The sequence below is a fragment of the Typopeltis vanoorti genome, chromosome 1 (genome assembly GCF_054136105.1).
Source record: "Typopeltis vanoorti isolate ZY-2024b chromosome 1, IOZ_Tvanoo_1.0, whole genome shotgun sequence".
NCBI lineage: Eukaryota > Metazoa > Arthropoda > Arachnida > Uropygi > Thelyphonidae > Typopeltis > Typopeltis vanoorti.
In genome coordinates this window covers 27,764,250-27,791,024 of record NC_143549.1, presented here as the reverse complement: position 1 = coordinate 27,791,024, position 26,775 = coordinate 27,764,250, and the positions used below count along the sequence as shown (strand labels likewise).

The following is a 26,775-nucleotide window of genomic DNA, read 5'->3' as shown; positions in this document are numbered from 1 at the left end:
ATACAATTTTATTATCAATTCGAAAATCTAAATATTATTCCATAATTTTAGACTGCACACTTGATGCAAGTAAAACAGAACAAATGACCATTATTATTCAATTTGTATCCTGTGACAATGGAATTGTCAAGATCGGAGAAAACTTTTTCAGATTTGCAGATAAATCAGATTCGAACGGACGTGGTTTATGTGCAATAATAATGGAACAACTGGAAAAATGGAACATTCCCATTGAAGATATGCGAGGTCAAGGGTATGACAATGGGGCAAATATAAAAAAGAAAAAAATATGGGCTCCAAAATTTACTTTCGAACAAAAATCCTCGAGCTTTTTACATGTCATGTGCTGCTCATACCCTAAATTTAATCATTAACGATGCAGTCAAAGTGAATACAGATACAATTAGTTTCTTTGCAATTATTCAAGAAATATAAAATTTCTTTTCATTCTCTTACAAACGTTGGGGTATCCTTTTAAAGTTCGTAAAAAATTTAACATTGAAACAGCCATCAGAATCGTGATGGGAAGTAAAATTAATGCAATCCACCCTCTACGATATCAGTTAGGAGAAATTTATGAGGCACTCTTTGAAAATTTAAATAATGAAAATTTTAATAAGGAAACTCAGCATGAAGCACAAACATTATGTGCTAAAATAAAGGACTACAAATTTATTTGCTCTCTTATAACTTGGCATGATTTACTTAACAGAATAAACTCTGTGAGTAAAATGCTTCAAGACCAAAATATGAACCTTACACTTGTTTTAGAATCTATCGAAAACTTAAAAAATATTCTTACAAGAGTATCGATCAGATACAAATTTTAAAGAAGTTCTAAAAAATGCAAAATAACTGAGTGAAGAGGTGGATAGAGAACAAGAATTTAAAACTGGTATGGAAGTTCGACGACGAAAGAAGACATGACAATTGGACTACGAGCATCATGACAAAATGCCACGATCACCAGAAGATAAATTTAAAGTGAATGTGTTTTATACACTTCTAGACATTGCAAGGTGTTCGTAAATAGAACGTTTTGAACAACTAAAAACATATTATGATAATTTTAATTTCTTGTATAGATTACCAAAAATTAAAAACGAAGATTTACGAAGAAATTGTGACGATTTAGAGATTCTCTTGAAGGACTGCGACAATAAAGACGTAAATGCAATAGAACTATATGATGAGTTATGTACATTCCGGAATATTTTTTGGAAGGATAATTTAAGTATTCAAAACCCTTTCGATATTCTTAATTTTATTGTGTCCAATAACTTATCTTTCCGTAACTTTTCAATTGCTTTAAGAGTACTATTAACCTTAACTGTTAGTGCAGCGAGCGGTGAACGTTCTTTTTCCAAGTTGAAAATTGATTAAAACCTACTTAAGAACAAGTATGTCACAAAAAAGGCTTGTTAGTTTGGCGCTAATAGCTACTGAAAATGATATATGTGTGGAATTAGACATTAAGACCATTATTTCTAATTTTGTGAATATGAAATCAAAAACCTTAAAATTTTAATTAAAAATATTTCAAGTATATTTATATAATTTAATTTATTTTCTGTTATTCTGTAAAGATGTTATTTTTTGAATACTTATATTAAATGTTCTAATTATTTCTGAATTCTTTTCTTATTTTCTCATCTATCTTGAGTTTCTTTCATTTTCCTAAAAGATAGTTCCACTTATAAAAATTATTAAAAATTTTTTTACAAGTTACTAAGAATTTAGTAACTTGTAAAATGCAAGAATTTTTTAAACTTTAATTAAAATTCATTTCAATTTTGTTAGCGATTCGGATTGGCGAGAAGGCTATAATCCCTGTATCATTATATTAAACAATTAAAGTGAAGTGGCTTTATCAAAATTTGCTTTAACTTTAGAATTTTTTGAATATTCGGGTTTTTAACGATTATCCTGCTTAGTCAACACTCCCGGTTCATTACATTTAGCAAACCAACGTGTGGCTGTTCTGACAAAATTTATTTAAGAAATTTCAAATAATTTAAATTTTTATTACCGTAAAAGAACCACACACTCCCAGATCATTACAGGGGTGCTTAGATAGAAATTGCATGCGGGCAGCAAAGACCCTAGCACCGGCTCTGTTCATGTTCATTCTCATAATGTTGTCTGATATATTCTTTCATAACAGCAACACTTATGGCAAATAAGGCAAAAGAGTGTTACTCCCATTTTCCATAAAGTACTTGCTGTTTCATTCATCATTAAACCTTCTTCTTTCATCTACAATTTTATGTTTTCTTGAACCTATTTTTGAAATTATTATTAAGAAATATATATCCGCTGAAAATAATATTTGATGTTATTGAATTATATTAAAAGACAGGGAACATGACTGCAAAAATCTGTTATCAGATGAAGTTGCTTTGTTAGCACCACACAAGACTAACACGGTTGATTCACTCACACCAAGTTGCACAGCGATATCACGATTTTATATATGAATAATAAATTTTCATTTATTATTCATATTATAAAATGTATTATTTAAATAATTCAACACATGGGCCACAAACTTAAGTACAGTCATCCTTTGGGCTGCCAAAAATGCAAGTTTGGGCCACATGCAGCCTGCCAAGTTGCTGACCCTTGCACTACATCATCACCAGAAAACATTAAAAAAAATTCAATGTATGTCCATTTCAAGAAATACAAGACAAATTTCATTTTATCTACAATATGCAATGCTGTATCATGTCATAAGAGCGTTTTTATTGAATTTTAATATTACACTGATTTTCTAACCATCATCATCAGACTACAAATGACAACTACTGTTTTTATGGCTATACATAGCCTACTTTCATTTAGGAGTGTCCTTTTTTTTTTTTTTTTTTTTACAAAGTCATTTGCTCATTACTCAAATTGTAAGGCATTACTGATGTGTTATAAAATTAATATATGAGAATTTAGTAGGAGGAAAATTCGGACATACCTTTTATGGATGTTGTTGGCCATCTCCCTATCCTGGCGATATGCATATATCTGCTGTTAAGTTGTTAAAGGAAGGGGGGGTGGAGTTTGGGAAAGTGGGGGTAAAATAATGTGGGGAAATTATTTGAAATTTGAATGACAACTATAGTGACACACACAGCACAACCACTCAAAATGCTATGGAAACAATTTGAAATTGTTATCTGAAAAGGAACTAATGTCCTAATAAGGTACCCTCTGAAGAGCCAAACCAAAGCAAAATTAATTCGGAAACATTAATTTTTTGTCACAGAATGATACTAATTTGCAAAGCATCTGAATTTTCAGCAAATCATCTACTATGAATCATCCCTTAATTTCAAGAAGCATGGCTTTCATTTTATAATTTCTTTCACTTTTTCACCTAGTACTGCATATAATAATTTAATCTGAATATATCAGCTGATCATCACTTCTTCCTATTTGGTAGGCCCTTACATAGTCACAACATTCCAAGTACACTTTGACTTTCTAACCATCAGATGATCATACCCAGGATCACTAAATGGATTACTGCATTTTTTTAAAGATTTTTATTGAAAATTTGTGTGATCCAAACAAATGTAAACCATGTCATAGAAATGAAAAGATACAATACCTTGCAGTCTAAGAAACAACTTTTAATGCATTAAAGTGTTTTAGAATAAATGAAGGATATTATGAATCCATCCATATTTTCTAGCCAATTATAGAAATGTTTTATTTAGTTTGTGACTTAAAGCACAAGTTCAAGCCCAAATTGAATGTTATCAAAGACAGGAATGGAGCATTACTAATAGAAGAGTTGGAAATCAAAAACAGATGGAAAGAATGCTGTGAGGAACTGTACAATAGACTGGATAAAGAAAATGTGGAGTCCTCTGACCAGGAAAATTTTGGTTTGGAACTTCCTCTGCTTAGGCATGAAGTTGAAAGGGCAGTTAATCAGTTTAACAGCAATAAGGCCCCAGGTGCAGATGATATCCCAGCAGAGTTAATTAAAGTCACAGGGAATGGAAGAATAAGAGTGTTTCATAGATTGATTAAGGATACAGGAGACAGGATTATGGCCTAGAGACTGGAAGAAGTGTTTTCATACCACTACATAAGAAAGGTAATATGAAGGAATGCACAAGAACTGTAAAACTATTAGTTTAATATCTCATGCAAGAAAATTTTATTGAAGATCATGCTAAATAGGATTGAGGCCAAAGTTGAGACATAGATGCCCAAGGAACAAGCAGGTTTTAGGAAAGGTAAGGGCACCAGAGATCAGATCCTTTGACTTAAACAGACCATAGAAAAATATAAAGAATTCAGACACCCTCTGGTAATGTGTTTCTTAGACTACTCTAAAGCTTTTGACTGTGTTGAGGATGTGAAACTGTGGGAAGTAATGAAAAGAATGGGTTTTCCTCAACACACTGTCAGTTTGATAGCCAACTTGTACAGGGAGCAAGAAGCCATGGAAAGAACAAGTGTTGGATTGACTGATTTGCTTCAAGTTGGAAAAGGAGTTAGACAGGGATGTTTACTTTCTTCTCACTTGTTTAGTATACATGCAGAGGACATCATGTATGAAGAATTGGATAAGCTCAAGACAGGAATTACGATAGGAGGTAGATTGATCAGTAATCTGAGGTATGCTGATGAAATAGTACTCCTTTGTAATGACATGGAAGAACTAGGACTAATTCTTGACAAAGTTAAGAAGTCAGTAATAACAGAGGATTCAACTCAATCCTAGCAAGACAAAGATTATGGTTCTCAAAGGAAATACAAACAGGGAAGCTCTTGAGAAAAAAAGTGTACCTTAATGGAGAAAGAATTGAGGAAGTCAGCAAGTTTGAGTACCTAGGATCCATTATTAATGTGAAGAATTGCTGTTCAGAAGACGTCAGAAGAAGATTAGGAATGGCTAAACCAATAGTCAGACTTTTCTAAAATCTGGAAGGATGAATCTATCTCCATGGGAGCAAAGTTGAGGATTTTGGATGGAGTTGTTTTTCCAAAAGCGACTTATGGATGCGAGACTTGGAACCTAAAGAAGTTGGATGAGAAACGGATACCTGCTTTTGAGATGGTGCTACCAAAGGCTGTTGAGGATATCATATACTGAAAGACATACAAATGAATGGGTGTTAGAAAAGATCAGTAGAACTTTAAAGCTCCTTAAGGATATTGACAGAAGAAAGTAAAAATATTTTGGACACACTGAAAGGATGGAAGGGGGACTTCTCAGAACAGTAACAGAAGGTAAAGTTCCTGGAAAAAGAGGAAGGGGTAGACCATCAATGAGAATGATGGCTGGCATGTGTGGAGTGACTGATCTTCAGAGAATCGAGGCTTCCAGAAAAGCAAACAACGGGACCACATGACAAGGCCTGGTGGGACACATCACCGAGCATCGGAGTGACTATATTGGCATCTATGGATGCCCAGTGAACATATAGGAAGTAAGTTTTACTGGCCTGAAAGCTGTTTTGAACTGTTGGTTCTTATCAGAAACCAAAAGAGCAAAAAAAACTGTTCAATCTCTTACCTTTAAGCTTTCTATTTAGTTATAAGCATCTTTCATTTTAATATCTTAATTATGCCAAACTGAAGTTTTTGGATTCTATACTTTAGAAAATCAATTATGCACCTGCTGAGAGTTCACTTATGATAAATACAAGTTTCTGAGATAGTGCTAAAAATTCTTCGTGAAGTCAAGTTCACATTCAAACCCACTAATCGTATAAGCTGTCAATTACAATGAGACTGATTACTACAAACACAAAAGACCGAAGGCTATTCTTCTCTCAACTGATCATAGCTAACACATCTGCCCTCAGAGAGCAAGCTTAACTGCTCACAAACCTCCCATTCCCAAACAACTCTCATAACAGATAAAGGGGAATATGAAAAGCACTAGTGCTTCACCCATCCTGTCAGTAATGTTCAAGGTACTAAACTAAGGTACTTTTACTCTTTAGGTTTCTGCCTGGTCGTTGATGAAAACCAACAACTCAAAACAGCTGTCAGGAAGAAACAGCACCAATAAAAGGTGAACATATGGCTTCTTTGGCAAAGTTCATGTCTTAAGTACATACCAAGGCAACTCTGATGCCAAAAGTTACATTCTCATAAGCTATCTGAAATATTTTGAAACTTAAGTTTGATATTTGGCTATAAAATATGGATGGATCCATAATATCCTTCATTTTATTACCTTAATTGCCTTAGTCAAATTAAGGTAATAAATTGCGTTGACTAAAAAGAATTAGTCAAAGCAATTTGGCTCTATACTTTAGTAAACAACTGTATTAATGAAAGTTTATTTTTCACTTGGTTAGAGTATAATAAAATTAGTTTAATCCTTTATCCAAGTGTGAGCAAACAAAGTTTGCGCCTGAAGTATCTTCAGGACTATGGTAAGGTGATACCACACCAGGGCAACTCGTTGCAAAGGTGGAGAAAGATACCAACACTCCTATCTCAGTATCTCAGGTGGAGATGACCTGCGAATGCTTCTGCCTGGTATTTCCACTAGGGCCTGGCTCCCACTGAAGAGACCTCAATAAAGGTCGAAACTAGTCTGGGTAGTGGCCCTTCCCTTAATGCATAACATTAGACATACCCGCAAGGAGATGTGTTTTGCATTATAGGAGATACTGAGATAGGAGTGTTGGTAGCTTTCTCCACCTTTGCAACGAGTTGCCCTGGTGTGGTATCACCTTACCATAGTCCTGAAGATACTTCAGGCGCAAACTTTGTTTGCTCACACTTGGATAAAGGATTAAACTAATTTTATTATTAAACTGTATTAATCTGCCAAAGATCCAGGAGACAGTCATTCTAAGACCATATTTAGAACAAACTTTTCTGAATTATATTGTTATCTAGAGGAGTGCCTTGTTAGGACATTAGTTGCTTTTCAGTTGATACCAGTTAGAAAACTAGCAAAATATTAGAAAATTAAATTAATTAAAATAATTTGGAAAAAAGAAGGATGCAAAATTAGACCTGGCATTCCACACAACCACTACTGGCCATCAAGTACTTTGGCAACAAACAAAAATGTCATATTAATCATAACTCTTTTACAAGAAAATTTAAAGAAGCCTCACAAATGCTTAGGATCCCTACACAATGCAATAAAACTCGAGGCTTAATTTTACATCAAGCATCAAAAATTTAACTACCATGGACCTAGGATATAACATGCGTGATACTACAACAGGACATGATAGTAACACTAGCAATGTTCGAACATGCAAACAGTAATGAATTTGCCATTTGTATTCTAGTTTATCAATTATAGGTTACAGTTGTGAAGTTATCAAAAACATCTGATAGGTTTAATTGTTAACAGGCTTTTGTTGCATAAAACTTTTAGGTACCAGTATCCCTGATGTTGTAAGTCCTATGACTTAGGAAACGTTTTGGATTTTAATTGCTTATTTTTATTAAGTTCTTTAGTTACATAATGCAGTCTCAATACTAAAAACTTGCCACAGAACTACTAAACCACAGAAACTTACATTTGCAAATTAATTGTTTCTTCATATTATGAAGCACTGTTAACAATATCCACCAACACCAAGGTTTTTCTATAGGCATCAATGCCAGATAGAAATAAGTAGAATAATCAACATGTGCCAGAATGGGACGCAAGGTTGGTCGATTGGCAGAGCGTCTGCTACTAATGGCTCACGCAAAAAAGTTAAACAAGTTTGAGCGCGGTTAGTAGTTGGAAGGAGCTCAATCGTTCGATGCTGTTGGCACACTCTCCCTCGATGAGTATTTGGACTCCCTGGAGGTGTCGCATAATAATAATAAAAACTATCTCCATCTGTTTATAGGCATTCTGGAAATGAAAGTAGTAGTAATCCATGTATCTAAATCAATGTTTTATAACTTAATGAAGAGCAACAAAACTTGATGAAGACTGGATTGTGCTAAACAAAAATCAGGTAACAATTTGTTAGTTTTGGATATTATACACTAAGTATTTGTCAGTACAATATTTCTTCAGTTATTCACAAGATTATACTCTAGACAACAAATTAAGTACAGGTATCCCTTGCTTAATGCAGAATTTGATTAATGCAGCAAAATTAATTGCGACAATCCTTTATATATATGGGGCAAGAATTTTAACTAATGCACCTTTAAATGTACTAAAATTCCACCAAATACGACATCATTGCTAAAACCCATGGACATGGACGTCATTGCAACTTTCAAAGCCTAATTTTCTTAAAAAGACATTCTCAAAGGCAGTAGAAACAACAACAGGAGAAAACGCAATTAGGCTCCAATAATTTTAGAAAAATTTTTAACATTAAACACACAGTTGAAAACATTCATGACTCATGGGAGCAAGCGTCTTCTAGCTGTATGAGAGTTATTTGGAAAACTTTTTACAGAATGTGCTAATGACTAAGATGGTTTTCAAAATCCTGTGAACAACATGGTTGAAGAAATTTGCAATTGGTAAAGACATTGGTTTTGATAGTGTTGATTCAGAAGATGCTAAATAATTATTGGATTCAAATTCAAAAGATTTCAGTTACAATGATCATCTTGAAATTGAACAACACGCATATAAAGAAAATGAACAAATGGAATATGAAGAGGTTCCAAAGGAGATAACAATTAAAAAACTGAATGCAATATTTCAGTTTAGAATCGCTTAAACAGAAGTAATGGATATGGATCCAGATATTAATCGAAGAATGCTTGTTTGCCGAGGTCTGGAGAGTCATTTTGCTTATTATTATTATCCCAAGACCTCATGGAGTCAAAGACTCATCTAGGAGGTCCTTTTATCACACACACACATCTCATCGTACCATGTCTTAAACACACTCAAACTCCTTGCAGACACCACACTCTCAGGCAAGGCATTCCAATCATTTACAACTCTTCATGAAAAAAACATGCCTCTCACTCCCCTACTCACACCTTCTTTATACAGTTTCCAGGGATGACCTCTGGTTCTCCCCTGATCTCCCACTTTTCTCTGTAGAACTTCTCCACCATTGAGCCTATAACAAGCCCTTACCAACTTGTAGGTCTCTATCATATCTCCCCTCTTCCTCCTGTCCACCAGCCTCTGCAAATTACATCTTCTCAATCTTTCCTCATACTAGACATTCCAGAGGTCAGAAACTACCTTAGTCAGTCGCCTTTGGACCCTTTCCAACATCTCTTCATCCTTCTGAAAACCCGTGACCAAATCTGGGCACAATGGTCCATGTGTGGCTTAATCAAAGCCTTATACAATGGAACAAGAATCTCCCTACTTCTACACGTCAGTGTCCTCCGCATCATTCCCAGAAGCCTTTGTGTTGTCTTCACAATTTTGGCTATGTGTCCCCTAAATTTTAGATCCTTATCCACTATCACCCCCAGATCTCTTATTTCCTTTACCTCCAACAATATATTCTCACCAAGCATAAATTCTGCATCCCATCTTTGTTTTCCAAATTTTAAAACCTTACATTTTGCAACATTGAACTCACATCCCCATTTGCTTGCCCAATTACTCAATTTATTCAAGTCTTCTTGCAAGGCCACAAAATCTTCACTACTCTTTATGGTTCGTCCCAACTTTGCATCATCTGCAAACAACTGAATATCTCCATCCAAATCTTTGCCAATATCATTAATATACAAGTTAAATAGTAATGGCCCTAAAACAGACCCCTGAGGCACTCCACTAGTGACTTTCCTTTTCCTGGATATCGCACCCCCATACACAACTTGTTGATACCTATCAGATAGTCAGTCTCCAATCCAATAATCTAATATCCAACCCCATCTGCTATAGTTTGACTGTCAACTTATCATGAGGTACTCTATCAAAAGCTTTTGGGAAATCGAAGTATATCACTGTGTATCCTTTTCCTCTGTCCAAGGAAGCAGTCACTTTATTGTAATAAGTAAGTAGATTACTAAAACATGACCTCCCTTTAGCAAATCCAGGCTGTCCATCAAAGATGATACCATTGTTGTCAATCCAACTCTGGATCCTAGTTCTCACAAGCTTCTCCAACAACTTAACCACAACACCTGACACACAGATAGGCCTATAGTTTCATGCTTGAGTTCGATCGCCTCCTTTATGAAGTGGCACAATCTTGCCCTCCTTCCACTCCTTAGAGACTTGACTGAGTGCAAGGCTCATATTAAAAAAATATGTCAACGCAGGTGTCAACTCCCTGGCACATTCCTTCAGAATACGTGGTGATATATTATCAAGTCCCACAGCCTTATTTACATCTAGTTTACTCAACTCCCAAACACCTCTTGCTCACTTACAGTCAGTCTCTCCTCCCCATCATCAACTGCTCTCAATCTCTCCATGAAGTCACATTCACAAGATTGAAAGACCTTTATGAATTGCTCATTAAGTATCTCCACCACACATTCTGCAACAGCTGTCTTTATACCATTTTCTCCAATCAATGTCATCCTTCCATAATCATTCTTTCTTTTGCTGGCTACATATCAAAAGAACTCCCTAGGATTCTTTTTCGCTTCATTAGCTAACTGCTGTTCATAGGTCTCTTTAGCTACTCTCACGAACCAAGTCACCCTCCTTGCCTGGTCTTTGTAGACCTCATGAAATTGGTTATTTCTACTTCCCGTATGCTGCCTCCACAATGCCTTTTTCTCTGTATCGCATGCTTAATCTCTTTATTCGTCCATCTCACACCTACCTTATTTAACCTTCTCACCTGAAATACATTTAGATAATGCATCTATTAGATAGTTTTTGAAAATCCCCCAAGCTGTATTGAACTCTTTTCCAACTAACTCCTCAATTATCGTAGAACTTATGCTGATAGGAAAAAACTAAAACTGTTCAAACGACTCTTGATAACTTTTATTGATAAAAATTACAGTAACTAATGTAGGTACAAACATTTATTAAACATTTACTTTTTTTCATTGTTTATCTTTCCTAAAAGAGTACCATATAAAACGAATTAATACAGTAATCGATCATGGACGAATTGTAATTTTTACCATTGATTATTATATTTGATTAACGCGATAACACTGGATTTATTAATCATGTTAATCAAGGGATACTATATTGTAAATAGAGGTATTACATATCAAGAACCCATATATCATGTCTTATCACATGGTGGGTGATAATAAACTCAGTCTTTTCATGACCCTTTACACTCACTTATAACTAAGACCCACTGTATTAAGAACTACACAAGCCTTGAGAGGCAAAAAAAATTAAAGTTTAGAAGAATATAATATATATAAGTGATGTTTGCAAGGGTAAACATATGCATATGTTTACCCTTGCAAACATTACTAACATTGAATTGAAAGCCATTCTCATTTACCCATACTTCCAGGCTATTCAAATCACCTTGTAAATGCTGTACATCAGTAGCATTACTGTGATTGCATTAATATATATGATTAATGTGTAGATTAAATAACAATGGTTCAAGGATTCAACTCATCCATCCATCGAAAATATGATTGTGAGTGTGGGACAACCCAGTCCATGGAACACCCTTCTTGTCCCCTTCTTCAATCACCCTTACACAAAAGAGGACCTTATATCCTGCACAGAAAGAGCAGTTGATTGTGCAAGATACTGGAGGAACATCTGACCATTACTGCATATAACTCATGTACAGTTTCTTTTTTCTTCATATTTTACTTATTAGTCCCTATGTAATTCACCTACCAAATTTAAGCTGTTTCTCATTTGTAATGTATTCCTAATTCATATAATTTGTCGTATATAATGTTCTATCACTTATTACTGTACCACTTGTCTTGGATACAAAATAAATCCATCCAAAAGTGGGTTGAGTCCTTGATTAGGGGACTTAGGCAATTTAATGAAGCCTGCTTATCATTCCTCTTCTGTATCCCTTTAGAGGTAAGTATTTTATATCGATAGAACTGTGTGCTAATGGAGCTAGTCAGCCTGTCTTGAAGGATGAAAAATCAGTTTCTGGTAGAAAAAACTCTCTACATCAGTATGAAAATGGCTAACTCATCATTTAATTGCAAAGAACTGATAAGATTCTCACATTGTAGACTGTATTTGAACTCCAGTCTTTCCAACTAGACTACTTGTTTATACCAAATGAGCCATGGAGGCTCTCCCAGATTCACATCCTCCACATAACTTTTATACCTGTGTCAGTCATCTACTTAACCAAGTCAATAGTTTATATATTCCAATTCCATATTAAGAATATACAACAGCCTTTCATGTGGTATCCTATCAAATGCCTTAGCAAAACTCAAATGGTATCACAGTGTATCTATTCCCTTTATCCAACTCAGCTGTAACAAAATATGGGTAAACTGCTCAGATGCGACTTCTCTTTAGTAAACTCATGTTGTTCCTTACAAAAAAAATTTTGTTTGTCCACCCATTTCTATATGCAAGTTCTTACTTAACTTCTCTAAAATCTTTAGAATTACTCCAGAAATACTCAAAAGGTAAATATTTACACCAGTTACATTAAAGTGTAACTGGTGTAAATAAGACTGGTGCAAAGTTACCTCAGTTTTTACACCATCCTTGTGCAATAGGATTATTATACATTCTTTCCATTCCTGAACTAAGGATCAAATTATATGGACATGTCAAGTGCCTAAACATCCCCTTAGCAAACATGCTAATGTCCCATTTGTCTCCATTGTGGAATTTTTTTCCAGATTATGCAACAGCTCCAAGCCCTTCTCATGCACCTCTAATCTTTTCATCTTATGTCACTACATTGGATTTATCAACACTGTACAGGTCAATAAATCTTGCTGAAGGGAGCACTCATTATTTGAGCAACGTCATCTGCGTCCAATACTACGGGTACAATTTTCATTCAGTAAAGTTATTATTCTACATTCAATCTTTCTTGCAGCATAATGATAAAATTCTTTTGGGCTGCCTTTAGTCTGTACAGCCAATTTTTTTTTTCATACTCAAACTTAGTATTCTGTACACAGTCTTGCCATTAATACTGTTACAACTTCCACATGGCCCATCCCACAGAATTGCACAAGCCTGGTTCTTTTAGTGGCACTGTGTGCAGTCAAACATTTGCATGTCTATCAGGAGAGAGAGAGGTCTAGCTGTATGGGTTAACATGCATTAGGGATATTATGACACATGTAGCTGTAATAGCATTCCACAAGGTTAGAATGCTATTACAGCTGAATGCTATTACCCCTGTTATTTTCAACATGCTAAAAACACTCAAGATCAGCAGGATGTTTGTGTATCAGACTATTAACCGCTATAATGATCAAGAAGATGTATCTGGCCACCAAAGAAAGGTGTGCAACATGCTGTGTTAGGATGCAACAGATTGTGAGCGCTTTGAAAGCATGCATGCCTCTGCCATAATCCTGTGAGAATGCAGAAAGTGATGTCACAAGAGATGAATGTTTCACAGAGAACAGTGTCACATGTACTAACTTATGAGGGTGAGAGCCTATCATTGTTCAGCTCAACACTTCCTAATACCACAACTTATGCATCAGAAGGTGATAAAATCAAAGGGCACTTTTCCAGCAGTGCATAAACAGGCAGATATCCTCTTCACAGATGAGATTTTTCACCATTGGTTTTCACCATCTAACTGCCAAAATGATTATGTATATATATGACCTGCAAGTTCACCAGCTCCTGCTATAGCACCCAGAATTCAGAGGTCATCATCCCACATCAGTGATAGTTTGGTGGTCGGGAGGGGGGGGTGTATCAAGATATCAAGACACTGCTGAAACCTATGGTATGGCCCCCTGAACAGCACAGAAGGCAGGGGACCTTCCAACAGAACTCAGCCCATGCACACAAGACAAGGATTACACAACAGTTGTTGGAAGCAAATGTGCCTGACCACATACACCATCTGATTGGCTCTGGTAGTCCCAATTTGAATCTGTTGGACTTCAAATTATGGTCAGAGCTTGAGAGAGCAGCCTGCAAGAAATGATACCCCAGCATCACCAGCCTCAAGCTCTCAATATCTCAGCCCTATTTCAGTTCACAATGAACTCAGGCTATTTCATTTGGTAGGGAAAATTCCACAAATAAATAGAGGGGACAGCCATGGGTTCACCACTCTCCACACCCTTGGCCAATTTCTTTATAGAGACCTACCTTTGAAGAAAAAGCCTTAGCCTCTGCCCCACAAAAACCAACCATATGGCTTTGCTACGTTGATGATGTGTTCACTATTTGGCTACATGGCTCTGATACACTCCTCTCCTTAACACACTTAACACCCCCAGAATCAAGTTCACTCTGGAAAAAGAGGAAAACAACTGCCTCCCTTTCCTAGACACACTAGTCACCTGCCAGCCTGATGGAACCTTGGTTTTCTCAGTTTATAGAAAACCCACCCATACAGGCAGGTACATTCACCAACAATCCCCCCCCCCCTCACAACAATATGGAGTGGTGAAAACCCTACACAACAGGGCTAAACTAATCTGCTCTAACGACAAGACCCTAAACACTGAACTAAATGACATCCTCAACACTTTCTCAGCCAATGGCTACCCCCCCCAAAAAAAATCCAAAAAATATTGAAACCAACAACCCCCCCCCCTTCCCCCCCATTCACAACAAGGATTACTCTAAATCCATCACCATTCCCTACATCCGAGGCACCTTGGAAAAAAATTACCAAAATTTTAAAAAAACATGACTTGACATACTTTATCCGCTCCACTAAAGACCAACCACTTCCTCTAGACCTACCTGGTGTATACCAGGTCCCTTGCTGCTGTAAACTGTCTTACTTTGGCCAAACAGGCAGGATAGCGAATATCAGAATTTCGGAACACAAGGATTACATCCAGTTTCACAAGTACAGCCACTCTGGTCTTGCAAACCATGCTCTGGATACATGCCACAGAATACGGTGAAAGAAAGCTACAGTAATACACCATAGCAAATACAAATTAGAATGACTATTCTTGGAATCAGCCTCAGCCCTAAGAAACTCTCCAAACCTGAACAAATTTGGTTGTATGAGACTGCCCCAAATTTGGGAGACTTACATCAGCAGACCTTCAGCCCAGTGGCCAAGAACACCTACTTAGCCCACTAGGGGCACCATCAGGACTTTTAGGAGAACAATAGCTTCATCACTTCATTCTCAGTTACTGTGTTGTAGTACCTATGTGCATGTGCCTTTTTTGTAAGTTCCTTTTGAAGATGGCAACGTGATGTTGCCGAAATATCGGAAATATTTATTAAAGTGTAATTTAATTTATATTCTTATCTACGTTATCAATTCCTTAAGTGATTTAGTAATGCATAACCAACGTATAAGCTTGTCTACGAGAATCACCAGCCTCAAGGTCGATTCAGAGCAAGAAAGCAGTGGCAGCATTTTTGTTGGATGTTATGCATGTACCATCGGCATGTGGCCCTCAAACTGGGCATGCGTGAAGGCAAAAGAGGGAACATTTCAAACATTGAGTGCTGCTATATGCACATTATAAATGGAGTTTGTATGTGTTAATAGTTGTAAATGATTTACTGATAGATTAAAGATTTATGCACTGTTCAAGTTGTAATAGTATTTATGGCTAGACTAGGTACAGTTATATGGGATAAATGGAACATTATACTATACAGAGCAATACCTAGCCTGTATTTAAGTTGTAATCAACATTACAGCTGAAAGAAATACATCAACATGCAAACATTTTATTGTAGCCGAATTCTGTAAAAATTCAGCTAACTTCTGCTAATCCAATATTCAGTTTCAGTGTTAGTGATCTCTCGTTCACCAATTTTCTATGATTAACTGCTCATCTTTCTGTTTATGGAAATCATCAGCTCAGGTTTTTAGCCGCCCACTTTGTTATCTGTAATCGAAACTATGCCAGTGAGTCATGTCTAATGACCATAAAGATCTTTGTAACTGGCAGCAAATTTCAATAACTCATTTTCATACAGCAATAATTTGATAATTGCATTACGAGTTAAAATTGTCAGATAAGTTGGTGAAGTGGTTAACATATCCATTCTCAAACCAACATCACTGAATCCTGCACTGGGCCATGGATGGTGCAATTGTCTTTATATTTTCATCACCTAGTGTGCAAAACCTAGTGTCTTTACTGGAGTTCTGAAATGGCTTAAAAGGTTCTAAGCTTAGTCTTGAGAACAGACTTTTCCAGATGAAAAAAAAAAAATGTATAAAATTAATAAAAATACAAAATCCTTTACCCACAGACAGCACTAATATACAATAGGTTTATAATCTTCCATGGGTTGAAGTCAAAATGAAATGAAAAAAAAATAAAAAAATAAAAATAATGGTTAGCATGTGTAAAAAATTATAGAATTTATTAACTCCTGAATTCATTCTTATTATAAAGGTATCATCATTCATCATGGAGAGAAGAAAAGATGGCTGAGTACAGAGAACACCAGCGTTCAAAGAAACAAAACATTAGTACTGCATAATTCAGGTACAGGGTTAAATCTACCATTAAAAAAAAAAAATGATTACTTCAAAAACTTGGATAGGTATGCAGTTAGGCGAGATTCAAAGTGTGTCCAGGTTTTACAAGTTTCAAGGATCAAATTTAAATTAGATTTGCTAGACTGGAATTTAGTGTTTGGTTCCAAAGAAATTAAATATACAAGAGTGAGGAGAAGGTTCTTTGCATGGAGAGCAGATGGTGAGTGGAATGCATTGCCTGAGTGTTCTGAATATAAACACATTGAATCAGTTTAAGGCATGGTTAGATGAGCTTTGTGACCGATAGTGTGCATTTCCCACAATGAGTATGACTATCAAGCAACCAATAATATTCCGCCGAACTCTGGATACTTCTCAGTTGGTCATAATTTCCTGCTTTGTAGTTCAGCATGTAACCTTTTCTGAATGGAACATTACTTAGTCACTTCAAAGTGACTAAGTAATGATCATGCAGTACTCACTTCATGATCATGCAGTACTCACTTGAAGTGAGTACTGCATGATCACGGTCACCAACCGGAGGCAGAATAGTTAGGTCTTTAACTGAAGCACCCTGTGAGACTATAATCAAATCTAACGGTCTGACCTCAAGTTCCTGAAGTCACATGTTGCTTGAGGAAGTTGTCTGGCAAGAGCTCAATAAATTCAGTTTCATTCTTCTCATGAGATTGTACTACTACTCAATCAATATTGGATAATTAAAGTCTCCCATTATGATTACTCTTTTCTCAAATATTGTCTCCATTTGGTGATGCATTTCTTTATCACTAGCAACCAATCTACCAGATCTGTAACAACACTCCACACTATGTATTTGATCTTGTTAGACAACATCACATCAGATGGCTTGAAACTTTCTGCCACATGAAAAATTGTTACTAGTCCTGCAGTCATAGGTCTAAACTCCAACTGGGTTCATGTAATCTGATATTAACAGCACACTCCTCCCCCCTCCTTACTAAAAATATTACAGCCTTTGCACTTGATACCAGTTAGTGTGAAAATTTTTTTCATTCTTGTAATTGCATGTGTATGTGGTGAAATGTGGAGGGACTGAACAAGATATGAGAAGAGGTATGGGTATGTTGAAAATGTTATATTCTGTTACTATGAGTTATCAATAAATGCAAATCTGACAGATGATAGGATTATGGTATAAGGAGGATATTAGCATTTGAGAGGAAGTGCTATAGAAAGATCTTGAGAATAAGTTGGATCCAGAAAGTGAACAATGAGGAAATCTCCAGACAAATACAACCAAAAGAAAACCTGATCCAGAAAATAATCAAAAGGAAACTATGTCTCTTTGGCTATATATGTAGAATGAACGATGAGAAGACAATAAAAATGCTGCTGTTTGGGATGATTGAAGGAAAGAACAAAAAAGGAAGACCAAATAGAGAATGGGGAGATGACATTGTCAAATGGTGTGGAAACTCTATACACAAACTGAGTCATCTTGCACAAAATAGAATGCAATGGAAGAATCATATCAAGATGGCATCAGACACCTATGGGCATTGGACCCATGGTTGTTGATGATGATAATGAAAAACTACTGTAACAATTTTGGCATGAAAAATCTGTAAAATTAGACATGAATATGAAAAACATCGAGTGCATGCTAAGAACTTGCAGAACAAGCAACAGCAATTTAGGTAAAATTTTAATGAAGATGGCAAATTAAATATGGAAAGAGACAAAATAAGCAGAACTGGTATGAAAGCCAGTTGAATAAATTTATATGAAATAAGAGAAATTAGTCAAAACACTGAAACAAGCAGTATACAAGATAGTGTTTAAAAACTTATAGATCTGAGAACTGAGTTATTTAAAAAAAAAATAATAAATAAATAAATAAAAAATAATAAGACTTGAGACAGACTAGTTCTGAGAAAAATTATAATAAATTTAGTTTAATCCTTCATCCAAGTGTAAGCAAACAAAGTTAGCGCGTGAAGTATCTTCAGGACTGAGGCAACTCATGGTAAAGGTGGACCAAGCTCTCATTACCCCTCGTCTTAGTATGTCCCATAATGCACAACACATCTCCTTGCGGACATGTATGATGCTATGCATGAAGGGAAGGGCCACTACCCGGACCGGTTTCAACCTTTATTAAGGTCTCGTCAATAGGAGCCAGACCCAGAGGTGGTGATACTAAGGTAGAGGCAATGGAGAAGTCATATTTACCTATACGAGTTGCCAAAAGGTGCCTCACCTTATTATTCAATTACTTTGGATTTAGAGAAAGATGTTGCAAGCTTTTTCCACTTGGTTAGACTATAATAAATTTAGTTGAATCCTTTATCCAAGTGTAAGCAAACAAAGTTTGCACCTGAAGTATCTTCAGGACTGAGGCAACTCATGGTAAAGGTGGACCGAGCTCTCATCACTCCTTGTCTTAGTATATCCCATAATGCAAAGCACATCTCCTTGCAGACATGTATAATGCTATGCATTAAGGGACTTCTGCCTTAATATCATCACCTCTTGGTCTGGCTCCCACTTACGAGACCTCAATAAAGGTCGAAACTGGTCTGGGTAGTGGCCTTTCCCTTAATGCATAGCATTATACATGTCTGCAAGGAGATGTGCTTTGCATTATGGGATATACCAAGACAAGGAGTGATGAGAGCTTGGTCCACCTTTACCATGAGTTGCCTCAGTCCTGAAGATACTTCAGGTGCAAACTTTGTTTGCTTACACTTGGATCAAGGATTAAACTAAATTTATTACAGTCTAACCAGGTGGCAAAAATTTCCAACATCTGAGAAAAATTAGCGAACAGATAGTATAATAAATGGTAGAATCATGAAACATCAGGAAGGAGCTTGGTATTGTTAGCATTCGAGAATGTGTGATTAGAGCAGAACTAATGTAAGATGATATAGCCACTTCAACAGAATGGAGGAAAAGTTACCAAAGCAGGTGTTTGATACCATAATGACAAGAAAGACCATGATTTTGATGGATTGATGTAGTTAGAAGTATCCTAGAAGACAAATATATCATCTGACAATATTGGAGTCCACTGACAGACTAATCACAAGGAAATAAGAAATGACAAATACTCATCCTTAAGGAAAACTGTTGACAGGACTTGAGTAATAATATAATCATGAAGTATTATCATAGAATCTTGTATACCACTTGAGGGAGGGTAATCATGGAGAGCAGTAGACCTTTGAAAAGGTGCATATAATATAATATAATAAAAATATATAATATATATATATTTTTATTTTTTAATGGGATACTAACGTGAGGAGTTTGGGTAAGAATAATAAGGTCATCTAAATGATCAATGTTAACTATAGGAATAGAGTAGATCCCATGTTCAAAATTAGCATAATTTATAATTTAATCTGAAATGCTGTGAAAGCAAACTTATGATTTCAGGTGAGGGTACTCCTATTCAGTAGTGGCTTGTGGCTTGAAATCGTAGGGGTGCCGCAACTTTCAAAATATACATACCACACCGTAAGTACAGTGTATACGTGTTAGATAAAATATCAAAATTACGGTAAAAATTTTAATGGGATACTAACATGAGGAGTTTGGGTAAGAATAATAAGATCATCTAAATGAACAATGTTAATTATATGAATAGAGTAGATCCCACATTGAAAATTAGCATGATTATGATCTCACTATGACGAGCATATGCTTGCACCATAGCAATATGACACTGTAAACACAGTGTTGCTAGTGTCCTTCACCCTCCTAAGTGCTACAAGATGAATTTTTATTATTTTTTTATACAAAATAAGAGAATTGTATAGTATTGTTGATGATAAAATTAAATATTACAAGCAAATATAAATAAATTAATAAATATATTTATACATCGAGAAAAATTGGGGATGCTGCAGTTCCGCAGTGCCTATGCACAAGCCGCCCCGTTTTCTATTATTTTCTTCTGTTAATAACTACATGAGAATCACATAATAGTGAACTATCAGACTAAAGAAATTGCCAATGTCTTCAGCTGAGATCTCTGCCATTACATCCAAACCAGTGTCTAATCTCCCACCTTAGGTGTTCCAAATAACATTGCTTATTAACTGAAACCTTCCTCTTGTTGGCCATTTGAGAACCTCATGATCACTCTCACCAAATGGGTGGAACTGTTAATATCTGAACAACTGATTGAGGTTATCCCCCAACTAATACTATAAAACCCTGCACTACTTCCCTCACAATGCTGCCTAAAAGGTAGAATCAATGGAGTTCCATGGAGTCAAAAGAACCATCAGAGAATAAAAGAATCTGTTGATCTCAAGAGATCTTTTGATCTCTGAGTTGGATCACTATGAAATTCTGAATCTAGGACTGGTTTAACAACAAAAATTATTACATTACATCACAGCGACCACCAAACAATATAAACAATTAGTTCTCACATAAAGTTCAAAACAGAACTTCTTTACTTCAATATGCTGTTGCTTCTTTCCAATCTATATTTCCATAATTAGTATTCCCCCTTAAGATCATCCTCTTTAAATCTGTCCAATGAATTTATTTAAACACTTAAGATATAATTTGTTATATTTGGAGGAGGACAGTGGAGGGAAGAAGGCTCCAATGACCCCTATAAAAATAAAATACTCCATTTTCACAGCGACAAAAAAATAAAATAAAAAACTTTTTTTTTTTTTTTAAATTCAATCACTTCAGAATAAGGGTTCAACAATTTAATCAATACTGGTCTATTATTACAAATATTTCACTTGGCAGAAAGGTTGTTTCAACTGGTGCACCACACCAAGTAATGCATTCTTTGTGTTCAGCTATTAGAAGACCAAATTTACAACTGTTCTATTTGGTTTAAAGTTCAAAAAAAAAAAACTTTCCCCCACCTTCATGAATTTATAAATAAGTTGAACATTTATTAAATTATTTAACTTACTCATGGATTAATTTAATAAATATACAAATTTATAACAAATTTCATAATTTATTTAATTATTAAATTAATTTATTCCATTAAAGGAGGCAAGCACACTTGGCATTTATTCCATTAATAAAAAAAGAGCAATAGTGTTTATCTATCTGTAGTCATCTATTTTGTGAATAAAATTTAAAATAAAATAACTGTCAAGGTGCATATCTCTTATAACTTCAGTAATATTAAATATAGAACAAAATAACAGTAAAAATTTCTAATCTAGTGCGCAGTTGTAAAACAATTACATTTTTTTCCCTGCAACATATGTTAAAATACTTGAGATGTTCTGTTTATTTAACAGCCAACGAAGAAAAAAAAATTCTCACCTGTGTAATCGAGCCTGAGCAACTTGGGCATCTGTAATAACACCTCCAGGTGGATACATAGCAGGAATTATTCCAGTTATTCCTACAACAGAGCCAGGACCCTGTTCTAAGATCTTCATTTGATGATGAATATAACAAGGACTTGTTGGCGGGGTAAATTCTCCATCAATAACTAAGAATAATTTTTTAAATTGTAAAGTGTAATTTATAATATACAGTGATTTTTTCAACAAACTAAAATTTTAAATGGATAACAATTCATTTTTATCACAAAACTAAAAAAATTAATATTTTCTATGTTGTGCATGAGAAATTTATTTTAAAGTATATACTCCATAGCTTACGCTGTCACATATGCACCTCCATTAGTATTTTTGGTATTATTTCTAAGCTTGAAAGGACCAAAACTACCTGCAGACTGCAATGTGCATCATACCTTGAGTGATAAATGCACAACTACATTAATCACCCACATTAGGAACACATTCCTCTGACCATCATAATGCAAAAAAGTTAATTTTACTTTTTATGTATAAGATGGAAGGATTACTCTTTAATACTTCCTTCCCCCTTTTTTTGTATGAATTGTGTGGTTGTTTGTATGACTGTACTGTCTTGTACAAACAGTTCTTGTATGCATCGCAGCAACCCCCAAAGCTAACACATTGTTGTCCAGCCCACCATGATTTAAAGGCTGCATTATTCCTAACAATATGGAGGATTTCATAGCATACAATGAATGTGGCATGTACATATCCCATAAATTAAAAACATGGAAGTTGAGGAATGGAAAGGTGTATGGTGTGCATTAAATTATAAACACAAACACATTTGGCAGTGAGGGATGGAGAACTTAATTGTTACTGTCTCAGGCTTTAGTCCGAGTGCCAAATTGTAGATACGAACAGTGTATTAGAGAGCGATGAGAACATGAAAGAGCTATCTATGGATCTGACACTGGAGAGCATGACAGCAAGAGATGTTTTGAAAAGATGGCTGTGAGTGCACAAGTGAATATTAGATGAAAGCAGGATGTGTAGAGAGAAACAGTGCTGAGAAAGCAAATGGAAGTATGAAGACAGTTTGAGAAGAGAAAATGGAGATTAACTACTGTGAGAAGAATGAGAGTAGTGTAAGAGAAGCCAAAAGATAACAGAAAGAGGAAACTGGAGAAAGTGTATGAGCAAGGAACAGAGAGATGAGAGAAAGGAGTGAAAGTGGAAGAAAAAAACAACGTGTGTGCATGTTGAAGCACTAAGAATAAAGGAAGCCAGTCAGAGATGAATGAATGATGCTGTAAGATGAGCATGTAGAGTAAAGTCCTTGTCTGGAGGAGTCCTTGACTTCATTTCTGTTGTCAAACAATAGTTTGACAACAGAAATGAAGGTTAAAATATGGAAGAGACAACTGAATGATTACACAAATGAGCCAAGAGAGAAGGAGAGAGAGAGAAAGCATGAATTTTATAACAAGAGATTTATGGCTGATGTCAGAGATGTCAGAGGAAAGATAGTGAGTGTTTTAGCTCAGTATGATAATGCAGAAGGGAGAATCACAGTGACAATGAATGAGATGATAGCAAGAATGCATAGTGAGAGGTCTGAGTATAGATACATGGAGTACATTTAAGGATGGAATGGAGCTGTCACAAGAAATGGAATGCATCAAAACACATAAGGATACAGGCACTTGCAGAATACAATATTATTATTATTATTATTTAGGCCTCCAAGGAGTCAAAAGACTCATCGCAGAAGGTCCTTCCTAGGAAACAAGTCTACCATACCATTCCATAAACTCATTGACCATTCTTGCTCTCACCACTCTATCAGGCAATGCATTCCAAGGTTCAACCACTCTCCATACAAAGAAACCGCTCCTCACCCTCTTGCTCACAGTTTCCTTTCGTAACTTCCAGGGATGGCCCCTTATCACTCCTTCCTGCTGTTCAATCAAGCGAAAGAACTCCCCACCTCTCAGTATCCTTCTCATTATTGTAGCAATCCTCTGTGTTACCTTCACCACCTTTGCAATATGTCCCTTGAATTTCAGGTTTCTATCAATCATCAACCCCAGATCTCTTGTCTCCCCACCCCTACTTCCTCCAGTATAGCTTCTCCAACAGAGTATGCAGCGTCGCATTGATGTGTCCCAAACCTAAAGACCTTACATTTTGCTGCATTAAACTGTAACCCCCCCCCATTCATTTGCTCATCTGTCAAGCTTATTCAAATCCTCTTGCAAGACTACTACATCTGCACTATTACTAATAACCGTTCCCTGCTTCACATCATCCAAAACAATTGAATATTCCCCTGCAATCCATTGACAATGTCATTGATATAAAGGTTAAACAATATAGGTCCCAGTACTGACCCCTGTGGGGCCCCACTTGTAACCTTCTACCTACTTGAAACTGCCCCACCATACACAACTCTGATACCTAATCGGACAGCCAATCCTGAAGCAAAATCCAGTTGACCAACCCGACATCCAAACCCATGTGCTGCAACTTAAATATCAGCTTATCATGTGGCACCCTGTCACATGCCTTCGCTAAGTCTAAGAAAATTGCATTTATATGCCTTTCCCTCATCTACTGCTCTTATAACTTTATTATAAAAGGCTAGCATATTACTAAAACAAGAGCACCCGCCTCAAAAATCCATGTTGACTCCCACAAATAACATTACTCTCATCTGCCCAATGTTGTATATGGTCCCTAACTAATTTCTCCAAGATCTTAACTACTGATGACACACAAACTGGGCATACTTTCCATAAGCATACGATAGTGATCAATGAGAATTTCGGATCATCATCTGTTGGCATGTAATTAGGTCGAGGACTGTTGTGGGGCAGATATCCCTTGACCTCACTCATTGTTCCGGTTCATCAAACAGATGTTCACTAAGGTTGAGATCAAGGCTCTGTGGAGGCCAGTCAAGTGTGGTGATGTTCATGTCCACAAACCATGCAGTTACAGCAGCAGCATCCTTTTGACAGTGCAATGTCTTGCTGAAGGAGACAATAGTCAGTTCTGTAGAAATGCCACAAATTATATGAAACAGTGTATATGAAATTTTGTTATATCCTCCCCTTGCAGTCTGTTAGGAACTTAGGATGGTACTTCACATATAAGTGTGCTGAGAATCAATTATTTTTCTTAATTCTCTTCAAAGAATCATTAGCAACAACAAAAAAGTTTAGTGATCTTATTTACTTTAGAGTGACATAACATTCAGAGACCACTGAAATGTTACAAGACAGCATTTAGAGAAATGGAATGATCAGAAAATTAGACTTTACTTGTTTCCTATGTTAAAGAGCAAACATTCAACTAAGAAGTTGAAAGATGTAAATCAGGGAATATGTTCATGTTAGCCAAGCTCTCAATCTAGTATTACACTAAGGTATTTAAGGCAACAGTTTTATTTAGGAATACAAGATGCACTCAATGACCAAAAAAAATTGGTCAATATGGAACTGGTTTCATCATAACAGTGTCTCCAGTGACATTATCAGAGCAACAGTTTTGGCCAAGAACAGCATCTTTGCTGCACCATAATGCTCTACGGACTTCCCTGTGACTTTTACCCCCCCCCTAATGCTGGCCTGGTTGGCCGAGTAGTTAGCGTATCCACTCTCCAGCCAAAAGGGCTGTGGGTTCCAATCCCACCATGGGCATGGATGTTTGCAATTGTCTGAAAATACTAGTGGTGGTGGTGGGCAGTAGATGTCATTGGTGTAGATGATGATGGTAGTTGCAGATTGCTGTAGTTGGTGGATTGAATGGTGGACATGGAGAAATATCGAGTGGATGCCCTCTTTCGATGAGTCTTTGAACTCCTTGTAGGTGTGATGTAATAATACTTAATATTCAACTACAACTCGAAGAATGGAGATCTGAATATGTTTCAAAAAATCTATATTGAATCAACAATGATACTGAATACAACAATCTCAAAGAAAGAAAGATTACCAATAGAGGACATTTCCAGCAATCAAAAATACTGAAAATGGGAATTAATTTGTAAGGGAAAGAAATACATTGAACGAATAACAATCATTTATTAAAAATTAGTATGGTGGCAAACGTATTCCCGCAAACTCTCTGGTCAACTTTCAAATACGAAACTATTGTAGTTTCAATACTAAACTTTTATAGTTTCTGTATTCAGCTCTGAAATTATGTTGGATTTAATATCCACTTAATTTATATAATTTTGCATTGCTGAATTAAAGTCTTTTGGCTCTTTATTTTTAGTAGATCGTAGGTCGGTGAGTAAATACTTTACTCACCGAGCGAGAGTTCGCTTATGGAAAATACACTTCTCCGATACTTCTGGTTAATTAGTAATGAGAGTTTTTGCTCTCTTAGGTTTCTGTCTCTGACGAAAACCAATGAGCTTGAAACAGCTGTCAGACCAGTGAAACCTTATCAAAATGGACCAATAGCATGTGAATATATGGCTGCTTCAGCATGCGTGCTTGCTATTAGGTTCTGCTAGGGCAACTCGTAATATGATGCCGAATGTATTCCTGCAAGCTCTCTGGTAAACTTTCAAAGTTTCTGTATTTGGCTCTGAAATTATGTTGGATTTAATATTCACTTAATTTACACAATCGTTTATAATTAAGATAATTCTACTCTGTTTTTCACTCAACTGAGAACTTTCATGAAATATCACATATGACATACAGAGCATAATGCTGTAATGTTCAGCAATATTAATATTAAAAAAAAAAAAACTTTTCCATTATAACAGTGACTCAATTACTGTGGGTGGATGAATACAACAAACTTTATAACTGTAAATCATAAAATGAAATATGACATACCTTATGCTTTCAAAGATGTAAATAGCACAAAATCCTACAACATGGCATGTCCATAAACTGAAGTGGGCCCACCAGAAGTTTAATAGAGGGGGGGATCTACCGTTATTATAGATTCTCTTCAACTATTTCCATAGATGGAAATAGTTTAAGAGAATCTATGTGAAGCCTATCATGCTCAAG

General features: G+C 35.9%; 1 protein-coding gene across 7 annotated transcripts in view; it reads right to left on the bottom strand.

Annotated features, from left to right (window-relative positions):
- The window catches only part of LOC150109855 (histone deacetylase 4-like), a 579,471-nt gene that overhangs the window by 294,239 nt on the left and 258,457 nt on the right, over positions 1–26,775 (bottom strand). For all 7 annotated transcript variants that reach the window (XM_090397008.1, XM_090397036.1, XM_090397014.1 and 4 more), the window contains one exon: positions 21,753–21,924. In XM_090397008.1, coding sequence (XP_090253134.1) covers positions 21,753–21,924 — 172 coding nt within the window. The remainder of the gene's footprint in view (positions 1–21,752; positions 21,925–26,775) is intronic.